The sequence below is a fragment of the Haemorhous mexicanus genome, chromosome 2 (genome assembly GCF_027477595.1).
Source record: "Haemorhous mexicanus isolate bHaeMex1 chromosome 2, bHaeMex1.pri, whole genome shotgun sequence".
Taxonomy (NCBI): domain Eukaryota; kingdom Metazoa; phylum Chordata; class Aves; order Passeriformes; family Fringillidae; genus Haemorhous; species Haemorhous mexicanus.
The window spans coordinates 93,031,324-93,045,736 of NC_082342.1; the positions used below are offsets into that span (position 1 = coordinate 93,031,324).

The following is a 14,413-nucleotide window of genomic DNA, read 5'->3' on the forward strand; positions in this document are numbered from 1 at the left end:
GGTGAGGCCCCAGAACATCTGCAATACATCGATGACATCATTGTGTGGGGGAACACGGCAGTGGAAGTATTTGAGAAAGGAAAGAAAATCATCCAGATTCTGCTAGAAGCCGGTTGCGCCATCAAGAAGAACAAAGTCAAGGGACCTGCTCGAGAGATCCAGTTCCTGGGAGTAAAGTGGCAAGATGGACGGCGTCAGATTCCCATTGAGGTCATCAACAAGATCACCGCGATGTCTCCACCAACTAGCAAGAAGGAAACACAAGCTTTCCTGGGTGCCATAGGCTTTTGGAGGATGCACATTCCCGAGTACAGTCAGATCGTGAGCCCTCTTTACCTGGTCACCCGCAAGAAGAACGAGTTCCACTGGGGCCCTGAGCAGCAACAAGCTTTTACCCAGATTAAGCAAGAAATTGCTCATGCTGTTGCCCTTGGCCCAGTCAGGATGGGACCAGAGGTAAAGAACGTACTCTACTCTGCAGCCGGGAACCATGGTTTGTCCTGGAGCCTTTGGCAGAAGGTGCCTGGGGAGACTCGAGGCCGACCACTGGGATTCTGGAGTCGAAGCTTCAGAGGGTCCGAAGCCAATTACACTCCCACAGAAAAGGAAATCTTGGCTGCCTACGAAGGAGTTCAAGCTGCCTCAGAGGTGATTGGCACGGAAGCACAACTCCTCCTGGCACCCCGACTACCGGTGCTGGGGTGGATGTTCAAAGGAAAGGCTCCCACCACCCACCATGCCACTGATGCTACATGGAGTAAATGGATTGCCCTCATCACACAGCGCACCCGTATTGGAAACCTGAATCGCCCTGGGATTTTAGAGATAATTACAAACTGGCCGGAAGGTGAAGATTTTGGTCTTTCTGATGAAGAGGAACAAGAGCAAGTAACACGTGCCGAAGAAGCTCCACCATACAACCAACTCCCAGCAGAGGAAACACGCTACGCTCTTTTCACTGACGGTTCCTGTCGCATCGTAGGGTTGAACCGGAAGTGGAAAGCAGCCGTATGGAGTCCCACACGACAGGTTGCTCAGGCTATCGAAGGAGAAGGTGGATCAAGTCAACTTGCTGAACTCAAAGCTGTTCAGCTAGCCCTGGACATTGCTGAGAGAGAGAAATGGCCAAGGCTCTATCTTTATACTGATTCGTGGATGGTAGCCAATGCTCTGTGGGGCTGGCTGGAAAGGTGGAAAAAGGCCAACTGGCAGCGTAAGGGAAAACCAATCTGGGCTGCTGAGGAATGGAAAGAAATTGCCGCTCGGTTGGAGAACCTACCTGTGAAAGTCCGCCACGTAGATGCCCACATCCCCAAGAGCCGGGCTAATGAGGAACATCGAAACAACGAACAGGTTGATCAGGCAGCAAAAATAGAGGTGTCGAAGATAGACTTAGATTGGCAACATAAGGGGGAGTTGTTCCTAGCTCGATGGGCCCACGATGCCTCAGGTCATCAAGGTAGAGATGCCACCTATAGGTGGGCACGAGACCGAGGAGTAGATTTAACCAAAGACAGTATTTCTCAGGTTATCCATGACTGTGAAACGTGTGCTGCCATCAAGCACGCCAAGAGAGTGAAGCCCCTGTGGTATGGTGGGCGGTGGTCCAAGTACAAGTATGGGGAGGCCTGGCAGATCGACTACATCACACTGCCCCAGACACGCCAAGGCAAGCGCTACGTGCTGACCATGGTGGAAGCCACCACGGGATGGTTGGAGACCCACCCTGTGCCTCACGCCACTGCCCGGAACACCATCCTGGGCCTGGAAAAGCAAGTGCTGTGGAGACATGGAACCCCTGAGAGAATTGAGTCGGACAATGGGACCCATTTCAAGAACGGCCTTATCAACACCTGGGCCAGGGAACATGGTATTGAATGGATATACCATATCCCCTACCATGCACCAGCTGCCGGGAAAGTTGAACGGTGCAATGGACTACTCAAGACTACCCTGAAGGCACTTGGTGGGGGGACTTTTAGAAATTGGGAGATGAACTTAGCAAAGGCCACCTGGATGGTCAACACCAGAGGGTCTATCAATCGAGCTGGTCCTGCCCAGTCTGAACCCCTGCACACTGTAGATGGAGATAAAGTCCCTGTTGTACACATAAAAGGTATTTTAGGAAAGACTGTTTGGATTACTCCCACCTCAGGCAAAGACAAACCCATCCGTGGAATTGTTTTTGCTCAAGGACCTGGTTACACTTGGTGGGTAATGCAGAAAGATGGAGAAAGCCGTTGTGTACCACAGGGAAACCTAGTCTTAAGTGAGAACTGTGTGTAAGGATTCATTGTGATGCAGATGGAAATAGAATAAGGGGTGGATTATGTTCTGGATTGCAAGGCAGGATGTATTCTATTACCATCTGTATGGCAGTTGTCTAGGTGTTAAGTGGGCAATTTCCCCTTATCTCTCTCCCTGCGAGATCACAATCACTCCTCCCTCAGCAGGGGGCATCCCGTGATAAGAGGCTATTGAATGTCACTGCATGGCTGATAAGAACTGTAACATCCCATTGTGAGATGCTCCGCCCAGAGGGAGGAGCCGAGCATTGCTATCCAGATATAATCAGGAGATTCTGACACACCAGCACAGCTTCTCCACTGGATTCACCAGAGGAACAGCAGCTGCTTCTTCTTCCACGGATCTGCGGAGGAAGAATCACCCTTTTTTTTCTACAGGACCCCCTGCTCCAACAGAACCACACCTGACACCTCAGGAGGACTGCAGCCACTTTTCCAACTGGACTGCTGCCAGCACCCTGACCAACAGGGTGTCAGGTTGAGTTCTGACTCTGTCATTTTAGTGTACTGCATTGTTTTTATTTTATCATTTTATGGTTTTTCCCCCCTTCCCTATTAAAGAACTGTTATTTCCTGCTCCCGTATTTTTTTTGCCTGAGAGCCCCTTAATTTAAAATTCATAGCAATTTGGAGGGGTGGGGAGGGTTTGCATTCTCCATTTCAGGGGAAGCTCCTGCCTTCTTTAGCAGGCACCTGTCTTATCCAAACCAAGACATGGAGAAAATTTTAAACCTTATAAATTCTTTAAAAAGTTTGTAAAATACTTCTGTGAGACAGGTCTAAGACAACTACACTGATTTATTCCAGTAAATGGAATATATGGAATATATACTTGAATTCCTGCATTACACATAGGTAAGGTCAAGACCCCCAAATGTGCAATTTGTCATCAAATTTAGTGAATCTAACAATGACTTATTTCATTCTCATTTACTGCTTCAGATCGTAATGGTAACTTCAACAGTCATTTCAACTTTTCATATACAAATTGAGTGAAGTAGAAAAGTTACAATCCAGTGGTCTAGAACATTTTAAGAGGTACTTGTAAATGAACTTGAGTTTGGAATCTTAAAGACATTTAAAGTGTAATCTGTCTGAAAAGATCTGCAAATTTAAGGAATATGGAAAGAAACCTTTTAATTGATGCCACCCTCAAAGCTGTAAATGAATCACATTGGTATGTCAGAGAGACTTAGAAAGCATTTATAAAACAGCTTGTTAAGGGAAAGAATTATTTCAGGCATTGGGTCTACTTCTTCCCTTATGGAGTTTTTCATGGCAGCATAACTAAGACCACATGGCTTTTTGTGTTTCTTTCAATTAATGTTTAACAGATAAAATAAATCGGGAATGGTTTAGATACTATTGATCCTTCTCTGGAGCAGAAGGTGACCAGGATGACTCCTGTTGACCTCAGTCTCTTTTCTGGTATATTAGAGTACTCTTACATCACACACATCATTCCCCACTCTCTGTGCTGGACCCCCCAATCCCTCACTGAGTCTATGATTTTATTTATGTTATTATTTATTTAACGGCCAGTGAGTCTGTAGAAGCTGGAGGGGAACAGAAAGACCTAAAGGCTAGTTCCTCAGACTTCCTGAATAAACCCAAAAATAAATATATCAGAAAGTGTCTGGAGTAAATGGAAGGTTTTACAGCTTCATAGTGAGATTCATAATAGCATCTTGCTGTGGGAGGACCCATGTAAGGCAGCAACAAGAATGGTAAAGAAGACTCCAGCTTTTAATTTCTGACTATTTATGCAAAACTACTTTCATAGGAAACTTCCTGGAATACCTCCTAGAATTAGGCAATTCATTAATTTATCTGAAAATTGCACATGTGATGTGTCATGACTTTAAAGTTTTCTGGGAAACATTAATGGCATTGGTCTGGCTTTCCTATAATTGTATGAAAAATTCAGAGCACTCACAATGGTGATGTGATAAAGGAAAGCACATTCTTGTATTTCTGATAATTCTAGTTATCTTGCCCAATTTTCAGGGACATGGATTCATCACATCTTGAATCAGTGTTATGACACAATTAAAAAAGAAATTATGCTTTGCTGTCTTTTTTACCTATTTTATCTGATGTGGATTTAATACAAGATTAGGGATTGAATGGGATGGGAGTGGGATATAGAATGGGATATATGGAACAGAGTGATCCACTCAGTTATACTAGTTTTGTCTTCCTTTCTGTGGCTGAATAAATCTGTGATGCTTTGTAGTGTCAAAGTCCTGAACACAGAGAAGGTATAAGGCAGGGTCCAAATGGGATGTACACCCTGGAGTTTTTTTCATCAGGGTGATTGCAAGTCTGTCAAGTGTTCCTGTGGCTAACAGTGGGTCCTGGATACACAGAAGCAATGCCTCATAAAGAAGATTTTTCTTGTTGTTTTATTAGAATTCCTGTTGAAGCTTTTGCTGACATATTAGCTGCTTATGTCCCTTTTGTTCGTATATCATCTCTGTAAACTTCTTATAGCTTGTGCAGAATGAATGACTCGGTGATACCTGTGTTCAGAATGGCTTGATTTCCTCCTTTTGTGGGGGACTTCAGCATATTTCTACAATCTCCACTCAGGTTTTACATGACCCAGCCATGTACCCTTGCTGCAAGGAAGGTAGATGATATCCTGGTCCTCATTAGGCAAAGTATTGCCAGCAAGTTGAGGGAGGTCCTCCTTCCTCTCTACTCTGCACTGGTAAAGCCACACTTGGAGTGCTGTGTCCCGTTCTGGGCTTTGCAGCACCAGAGACACATGAACACTCTGGAGGGAGTCAAATGAGGGACAGCTGAGGTGGTGAAGGGACCAGAGCATCTGTCCTATTAGAAAAAGCTGAGAAAAGTGGGTCTGTTCTGTCTAGAGAAGAGAAGGCTCAGAGGGAGTTTTATATAGATGGAGCCAGGCTCTTTACAGTGATGTCCATTGACAGGACCAGAGACAGTGGGGACAAGTGGGGACCTCTGAAACACCAGAGTGTCACTTGGAACATCAGGAAACACTTTTTATTGTGAAGGTGACCAAACACTGGCAGGTGTTTGGTCACATAAGGAGGTTCTGGAGTATCTAGCCTCGGAGATATTCAAAAGCCACCTGGACATGGTCCTGGGCAGTCATTTCTAGGTGATCCTGCTTGAGCAGGGAGGTTAGACTGTATAACCTCTAGGGGTCCCTTCCAACCTCAGTCACTCTGTCATTGTGTGGCTTGTGGTCATTTATTGTAGTGTTATGAAAAAAGTGGTCATATCTCAAACTAGTTATTCCAGAACCACTCTTGGTCAGTGAACAAACCAAACCAAACCAATAAACAACCAAAGTAATTGTACTTTTAGGGCACAGTTGCTTGAACATCTAGGTGGTCATCCAAAAGATAGGTCAGACAGACTGTGCCATAAAAGTGATGTATGACTGTAGAGGAAACCTGAAGTGACCAGCTTAAAGATGAACTTCAGCCACCCATTTAATGGACAAGGTGTGTGCAGGGTATGCTGTGTAGGTGTCTGGCTGTTTGTCTGTCTACTACTCTGCTGAGAAGTGATCTTGTCGGTGTAGTAGGTAACATCTGCCCAGCTGGGGAACATGGACAGGATGAGGATCGGAATCAGTGGATGAGATACTCCCATTACTGTTCAGAACATATATGAGCATTGAGGTCTCAGAAGGACTCAGCTCTGAGGCAGTTGCTGAAATTGTTTCTTGGTATATAGTGAGACATGCAGCCAGTTCTAAAAGGCTGTTTTTAGATCATGGGCATATCTGCCAGCGCAGATAAGGAGCTGCCTGCCAATTCCAAACATACGCACCCGACACTTACTCAATCACACACAAACATAAACAAGCAAATAAACAACATCCCCTTCCCATAAATATCTTTTTTTTCCCCTTCAGATAGAAAAGGAAAAAAAGAAACAGCCTGCTATTTTTTTTAAATTTTTTTTCTTTTCTATTTTTAAATACAAGGAGGGGTTCAGATACTATGTTGAAGCTGGAACTATTATATGCATAAATAAAATATGCAGATTCAGGACTTAGTTGAGCCCTATCTATCTGGTGAATAAAAAGAAATTAAATCAAAAAACTTTTGCAGCTTTGTAAATGAGACTGGAATCCATCTATTATGTGGGTCCTTCAATCTTCACACTTCGAGTCAACAAAATCCATGACTATTTGGCTTAATTAGCCAAATTGAATATTAAAGCTGATTTAATTACTTCATTATTATAGTAGGGATAAATTTGGCTAAGTCATTTTGGTTTAAAATGGCAGTATTTCTGCAGAAATTTAGAAGTTTTGAAAGGAGTTGGGGAATGTGTTTAGATTCAAAATAACGATTGTTTTGCCTTGATAAGCTTGGCCCTGCTTTCTCTCCCTTGAAACTTTCTCTCTTCTATTGAGGAACCTTCAGAATTTAATTTAATTAAAGAAAAAGGCCCTGAGACTTTCTTTGAGTATTCAAGTGGTGGATAACATGAATTTTTAAGCTGACATAACAAGTCTTAACATGGCTTCTGCTTCATTCTTGACATAGACGGGCATAATACTGGTGATGTTAGAGTATTTGGAAGATAACACTGCCAGAGAATGTGCCATAAATATAAAAGGGAATAATTAAATTAGATCCTCTCAGGATGAACATGCTAAACTGAGACCAGAGTGCTTGTACAGTATATTAAAAATAAATACTTGCACTGCACAGACAGTAATTCAGCTGTCATTTGAATTCAGTGAAACTTTCCACGCAAACTGATTTCAGTGAAGCTACTCACAAGAATAAGTTACTTTCATGCAGAAACAGGCTCACAGAGTCACTGACATATTTCTGTCCTGAGGACAGGTAGGTGCACCATGACTAGAACTAGCCACTTGATATTTTTTGGTTGGTTGTTTTATTAATTGTGGTTCAGTGGCTGAGACAGGGGTCTGGAGTTCTCTTTTTTCCTCTGATTTAATGTTGGAAAAGTTCACTGCTGTGATAAGACATCCCATTATTTATGATGAGCTAAGTAGCATAGTGTTAAACAGTGCATTAGAATTAATTTTTAATAGTTATCATGAAGAACTTAATGAAATTGATTTTGTTTATGTTGTTTATCTTTGACTTTGACTGTATGAAATTCTTGAAATTTGGGACAATGCTTTCTAAGGCCACTCGTACACCTGCAAAATGGGAACTCCAGTTCACTGAGAAGGATCCAGTTGCAGATCAAGGCCTTTGCATTCAGACATCTCCATGTGAAATACGGACCTTTGCTGTGGTTAGAGGTAATCAAGGTCTGGCTAAAACACTCAGCAGTGCCTCCAGGATGGTCTGACAAGCTAATGGAGCCTGGCTTCAGAGGTGGCCTAGATGGCACAGATAGTGTGAACTTGGCCTGTAGCTGTCACACAGGAAAGGTGTCAGCCTCTAAGTCCCTGTGGTACCTGCCTGCCCTATGCAGATGCCTTAGACATCCTGGAGCACCCGACTGTGGGAGATGACAGCAAGGCCACCATGTCATTCCTTCCAGACATGATTCAGTCACCATCATGTAGGGTCCTAGTGCCATCCAAGGGGAGAGGGGGCTTTTAAGATCCCATGTGGGCCTAGCAGGTATTTTAAAACAGAGAAGGAAATATGCCCTTCTGGCATGGCAGCTGGGAGCCAGCAGGATACTCTGGAACTGGTTAGAGCTAGGTGTCTGCCCAAGTGACTGAGCAGAGCCCTGTGAGTCTAATTTGGGTTGTGATGAGCTGCTCTCTGGCTCCACTGAGGGTGATCACTATTGATTATGATGGAAAGACATTTAGCTTATATGAAATTGTCTAAATTTGGGCATGTTAGTGCTGAACTGAATCCTACTTCTTTTTTTTTTTTTTTATAGACACATTAGAATAGAATTGAACAGAACAGAACAAAATAGAACATTTGCTATATTTGCTGGAGAGGACCTACAACAATCCACCTGCCTGACCACTTCAGGGCTGACCAAAAGTTGAAGTATTATTCCAAATTGCAAGTAATCATTTTAATTTTATTTTATAGCACATTCTATGTGTTCTTCCTTTCTTGATTTTTTTTGTTTTCTTTAATAATGAACAATAAAACATCACTTTCCGAAATTAGGTTTCCAAACACCTCTCTTCTGCTGTATCAAAATGAACTGCATCAGTGGCTGTCAGGAAAAGCAAATATGACAAAAAGAGTCTGTTTGAATATTCATTTGCTGCTCTGCATACACTGAAACTCTGAAGTGCAAAAAGGTCACAGAATATTAGATGTGCTTGTGTATGAAATTAGTATAGTATCAGGTTTGAATGAAATATGATTAATAACAAATGTGAATATGATGTTGGACACACTGTGTAGTGGTATAAAACCACTGGGGACACAACACTGGTTCATCTGTGTAGAAATGAAGGGAGATGGTAGAAACAGCATTTTTCTTTCTGTCCTCAAGCATGCTGATGCACTGTCCAAATCAATACTGGCATATTGAAAGTAGGAGTCCCTCTGGAGTCCTAAGTCTATTGCCACAAATTGTCGTGACAAATGTTTTCTGGAGTAAACTGGCTTAATTCTTCTCTTTAGCCCAGCACTTCCCAGTATGCAGTATTTATGGAAAATTTTATTCTGGTGATAAATAATTCTAATGAAATTTTATTGGGTAAGGACTGTAGGATCTGGTGCATATTATAGACTCTACACATTTCTGCAATCCATGAGACATGATTGGGAAGGCCTGCTTGGCATGAAATGAAGTTGTTGAAAAAGCTTTTTTCTTGTACAGTGAGCACTTGTAATTTAAATATTTTACCTCCTCACTTTCCAAAATGGCCAAAGCATGTTCTTGGGAAAGTGTATTCTTGTTTTAAAAAGATTGAAGTTTTTTATCAGGTGCTTGAAGGAATTTTTAACTGCATAATTTTTTTATATATGCAAAAAAGATGCATTTGAATAAATAAAGCATTTAGGTGTTTTTGTGTTTAGTGTTACTAAAGTTATTACTTTAAACATAGGATGTAAATTTTTTAAGATAACTGTATTTTTATTAAATAGGATTTTTCAGAGGCATCTCTTCATTTTGGCTACCTATTGTAAATCAAGGATGACTCTGACGAAGGGGAGAGAGAATGATGCATCTGACTCCATCATCAGAAGGCTAATGAATTACTTTATTATACTACATTTCATTTAATTTCATTTAAACTGAATCTGCCATGCGCTCACTCTTGCTCACAACTGCTCACCCTGCACTCGTCTTTGATTCTTTCATGACTGTCCCATGACAGTGCCACAATCACACACTTCTTGGCCCTGATAGGCCAAGGGAACAAAACATCCTCACTTTGGGTAAACAATCTCCATATTGCATTCTGCTTTAGCACAACACAGGCACAGCAAGCGAGATAAGAATTGTGTTTTCTTTCTTCTCTGTTTGTCTCAGCTTCTCTCTGTTCAGAAGGCATGTAAAATATGGCACAGCTACCATATTTTAAAATTCTATAAAAATCCTCAGCCTTCTTTTTATAACATGACTTATAGTAACTTCTTTGCTGGTGTTTCCTTTCCTGCTAGCAGCTAAGGAGACATTCACCACCAGGCCTGAACTTTGGAAGTCCTTGCTGCTCCTGCATGCTCTGTAACGCTGCTCACGTAGATGGACAGAGCCATTGCAACTCCATCTCCACTGGTGATGATGCACCAGCTGGAATAATATTTCAAGTCAATCCCTGATTAGTCAGGGGAAGGTCAGCTATTTCTGACTGGCCTCGCCCGGACAGCGAAACAGAGCAAAGCTCTGCCATCAGTGTCCTAAAATAGAAGGCCCTTTTCATCTGTCAGACTTGAGTCAGCCACATGGAACACAAATTTGGAGACAGAAATCGACTCACAGAGCATTGTGAAGAAGGGCACAGGCAGAAAGTCAAGTGAAGAGAAACTTCTTCAGATATGAGCTGTTTTCTCCATACAGTTTTTTAGTTACTTTCCCAATAAGTTGTTTTAAATTTATTGTACTGCTAACCTTTTAAGTAATTAAGGTGGTTTTTTTTGGTTTTTCTTTGGTTTTTTTCTAATAACTTCAACAATGAAACTGAGTGTGGGGATATTTTTTGGAGGTTTCTTTGCAGCTCTGGGGGTTTTGCTTTTTTTGGTGGCATTTGGAACAGATTATTGGCTTCTTGCTACAGAAATAGGAACTTGTTCAGAAGCACCTGAAGGTGCTGGGGTTAGTATGAACTTTTTATTTATAATAAGAATTATATATTTAGAATTCTTGGATGTGTTTATTTTATAAACTTTTGAATATATTAATTTTGTTTATTTTCTAAGAATTTACTTCTGTATAGACTTTTGAATATACTCATTTTGGCCTTCTGGAGGTTTACAAGCCTGCCTCAAAAACTCTTATAATCACTCTAAAATGAATTTTTATTTTGTGATACTGCTTTTGCAATATGATATTCTTTCAAAAGAAGAATGTCTGTTTGTAAATGCTGTAGTTGTACTAAATTCAGACAGGTTGTGTGTCATTATGATGGTGGTGTTTTTACATCAACATCTAATTGAATTTAATTCTTTCAGCCATTCAAAAATTGTATGATAATGGCTTTCTTTTTCTTTTTTTCCTTCCTCTGTAGGGAGAGAAGGCCACTTTCCATCATGAAGGTTTCTTCTGGAGGTGCTGGTTTAGTGGAAATGTAGGAGATAATAATGGCAGCATGTGGAAGTTTTGGTATAGTAAGTAATTTTTTCCTTTTACTTTATCTACAGTAGTTCTCATAATTGTTGGGGTTTGGTGTGTTTTTTGTTTTTCCTTCTCTCTTATGAATCATTAGCTTTCATATGGTTTCTTTGGGGATCAGGTTCTTCAGCCACCCTGAAATAAATTCTTGACACACACTTTTGTAATCTACGGGAAACCCCAGGACAAAATGATGCAAGTTTAGCTATCAGATTACACTGTGATTGTTATGAATGCCCTGTTAACCTGAGTCCATTCTTAGCTACAAAGTCTTTTACCACTTACTGCTAAACAGTTGGTTTATTTCTGTTAAGAAGGGGAAAAAAGCTTCGTGGTTAGCCTGGTCCATGAATTTTAGCTTGGGGAGTTTCTCCCTCTGTTCTTAACTGGCTACAAGTGGGTTAAGAAGGGAATGGGCAACTCCACAGTGAAAATGGTGGCACACCATCTCCAGAAGAGTTTCTTTATTAAATTCACAGATGACCTGTTGCTTTCTTTCACTACATCCAGGATTCTAAGATAGATTGAATTACAAGATCAGATAGTGTTTTACAACCAAAATCTCCCATTTAGAAGTCAAGAAAAATTTCTTCTCCAGTCTTTGGCACTCCCTCTGAGGTAGGGAGCTCCCTCACCTTCTTGCAAGATTTCCATAATCCTTGTGAAAAGCAGGTTCCCTCATACAAATTTGACTTCAGTAGCCCATATTTTACTAAATATATTGCTTTGTCTTGAGTGGAAAATGTAATATTCATTGTAATTAATTTCCTCTTGTTATTTATCTGGAAAATTATGTGATCAGGAATCTGAAACTAGATGGGGTTTAAGTTATAGTCAGCTTTTGTCTTTTGCCAGGAAGAAGTTGATATTTTTAGAAGTGTTTAGTATAAAGGGTGAAATTATCCTCTTCTGGAGGATATTCATTCCATAGATTAGGCTCTTACTTGTGGCCATTGTAAACTCTCTGAAGGTGCTTGATATTTTCATTATTCTTTTACAAAAGAAAAAGTAATTGCCTGGATTTTGTTATTTGGTTGGGGTTTTTTTCTGCACATGTAATAATGAGAAGAATATAACAAACCCTCAAATGAGAAAGGTACATATGCATGCAAAGGCATACATATGCATCACATGTAAATTGCAGTGTGCTTTCAGCAGGGCTCGTTTACTGTCCCAGAATACAAACCTATATTGCTTTTTAAGGAATATTCTTGTTTGGATAACAAGGCTTGTATCTCTTACCAAACCAAATTCACTGTAAGCTGTTGCCTAGGAAAGGACCTGAAATCTTGACCTATGCCCATTTCAAGAACAGACAAACAATATTGCTAAGGCAGTAAAATATTAATCTTTAGCTTTCTTTCATTTTTAGCCAACCAGTCACCTTCTAAGAATTGTACACATGCTTACCTGTCCCCATTTCCTCTTCTCCGAGATGAACACAACTCCACCTCCTATGACTCTGCAATCAGTAAGTATTGTTTGGTGCAAATGAATACAATGCCCATAGTTTCAAGAAAACAATTTGGATGCTTCAAAATAAAATAGCCTTATCACTCCACACAGTTTAATGAACAGAATTTTGGTATTTCATACTTCTCATAATTTTACAACATGCATATTTAAGCCGCTGTTTAACAAAGCACATAAATAATGCTTAGCTAAAAAAAAAAACCCAACAAAAAACCAGAGATGTTTCCTGTTTGGTGCTTTCTCCAACATAGTAATTATCTTCCTTGGGCTGAACACATTGAACAAGTACTTATTGTCATGTATTTCAATAAAACTGGCTTTGGTTGGAATTTTTTGTTTTGCTTTGGTTTGGGGTTTTTTTGGGGTTTTTTTTGGGGGGGTTTGCTTTTGTTAAATAAACATGTATGGAAATCTACTGCATTTTTACTTTATGTGGAAGGAGGAGCAGAGCCTTGATGCTATCTGAGTTTATTTAACTGCCTCAGATATACTTCACTCTTGTACTGTAACAGAGATACATGTAAGTATATATTTATATACATGTGAAAGATAAACATGAATAGAAAACTTTATGTTTGAATAGCGCTTAGAAAGCTCTGTCTTTACAACACTTAGGACTGACTTAAAAATATCAGGAACACTTACTCATATTAAGAGCTTTACAGAAACATATTTGAAGTAAATAACTTCTGATATCTATTTCACATGACTTTTTAAACAATCTGTGATGTGTGAATGCTACATGTCTCTAAGCTTGCTGACTAAGGGACTTAAGTGATCCCTTCCTGTCCTGAAGCTGGAATTAAGCTTTTGCTAACCTTCAAGTGTCTTTAGAATCCAATTTTTATGCTGCAGACATGAAAAAGAAAATAAACTAGAATTATAATGGTTCTGTTAATCTTTAGAAATTTTGAACTGTTTGTCCAGGAAGAATTCAGACCTCAACATTCAGAGATCTAATCTGTAACTTCACAGCACATCTAGAACAGTTTATCTTTCCATTTGAAAGTGACAGAGTCATCAGCTCCTAATAGCCTAGACAGAGTTTGTATTCCACTGTTCACTCATACATTCACAAAGGTTCCTCAAATTATATTGCATGATTACACAGAAGTGGACAAACAAAGAAAAAGAAAAGGAGAAGGAATATCATCAAAAGTTTAATTAATTTTAGGTAATGTTTGCCAAAAGAACCACTGCTCAAATATAATTTTCCTATCTATATTTCATATTAGGAGATTAAAAGTGGGCAGAACTGTACTATAGATGCTGGCCCAGGTAGAGTATATTCAGAGCCATTCGTGCTATATAAATAGATACAGTTGGATTGCTTTCGAGCTCATTAAAAGTGAAGACGGTTTGGGGTTTTTTATGCCTACATTTCATTTTCAGCATCCAAGCTGAGTTATTTATTAAAACAGTTATGATTGCTCAAGAGTCTTTCACAACTTTTGAGGAAGAAGGTTATGTCATCATCTCTTCTGTTAATTCAAAACTTGTTTCTCCTTTAGTCTAGTTTGACAATCCTGCTCATGATATTTGGCAAACAGGTTTTAAAAACCTTGCTTCAACTGCAGTTGCTAAATTAAGAAATGCTAGAAGGTTATCCTCTTCTTTCTGACTCCCAGTGCAGGAAGTGGTTCTCTGTAAAGCCAGTGGCAAAAGTCCCCAGTTTGGTTCCCTGAAGAACAAGACTTCATTTATGATTTGTATATCCAATTGTCTGCATCTAATACTTTGCATCAGCAAAGCATAGAATAAAAGGGCACTACCAAAAATTTGAGATTATTGTCCCCTTTTTTGGTTCTGCTACTGTTTTTTGATAAAATATTACCATTTTCATGGCTCATAGCTTTCTCGACATATTCTCTTTTGGGTATGATAAAAAGCCCAAATCT

At 40.1% G+C, this 14,413-nt stretch overlaps 1 protein-coding gene across 3 annotated transcripts in view; it reads left to right on the forward strand.

The window, feature by feature from the left end:
• Positions 1 to 14,413, forward strand: part of TMEM182 (transmembrane protein 182) — a 37,203-nt gene that overhangs the window by 7,623 nt on the left and 15,167 nt on the right. For 2 of the 3 annotated variants that reach the window (XM_059839567.1, XM_059839566.1), the window contains exons 2-3: positions 10,939 to 11,038; positions 12,415 to 12,513. In XM_059839567.1, the coding sequence (XP_059695550.1) occupies positions 11,020 to 11,038; positions 12,415 to 12,513 (118 nt within the window). In that variant the 5' untranslated portion in view covers positions 10,939 to 11,019. Of the gene's footprint in view, positions 1 to 10,117; positions 10,527 to 10,938; positions 11,039 to 12,414; positions 12,514 to 14,413 lie in introns of those variants that run through there. The other variant, XM_059839565.1, reaches the window with a different exon arrangement.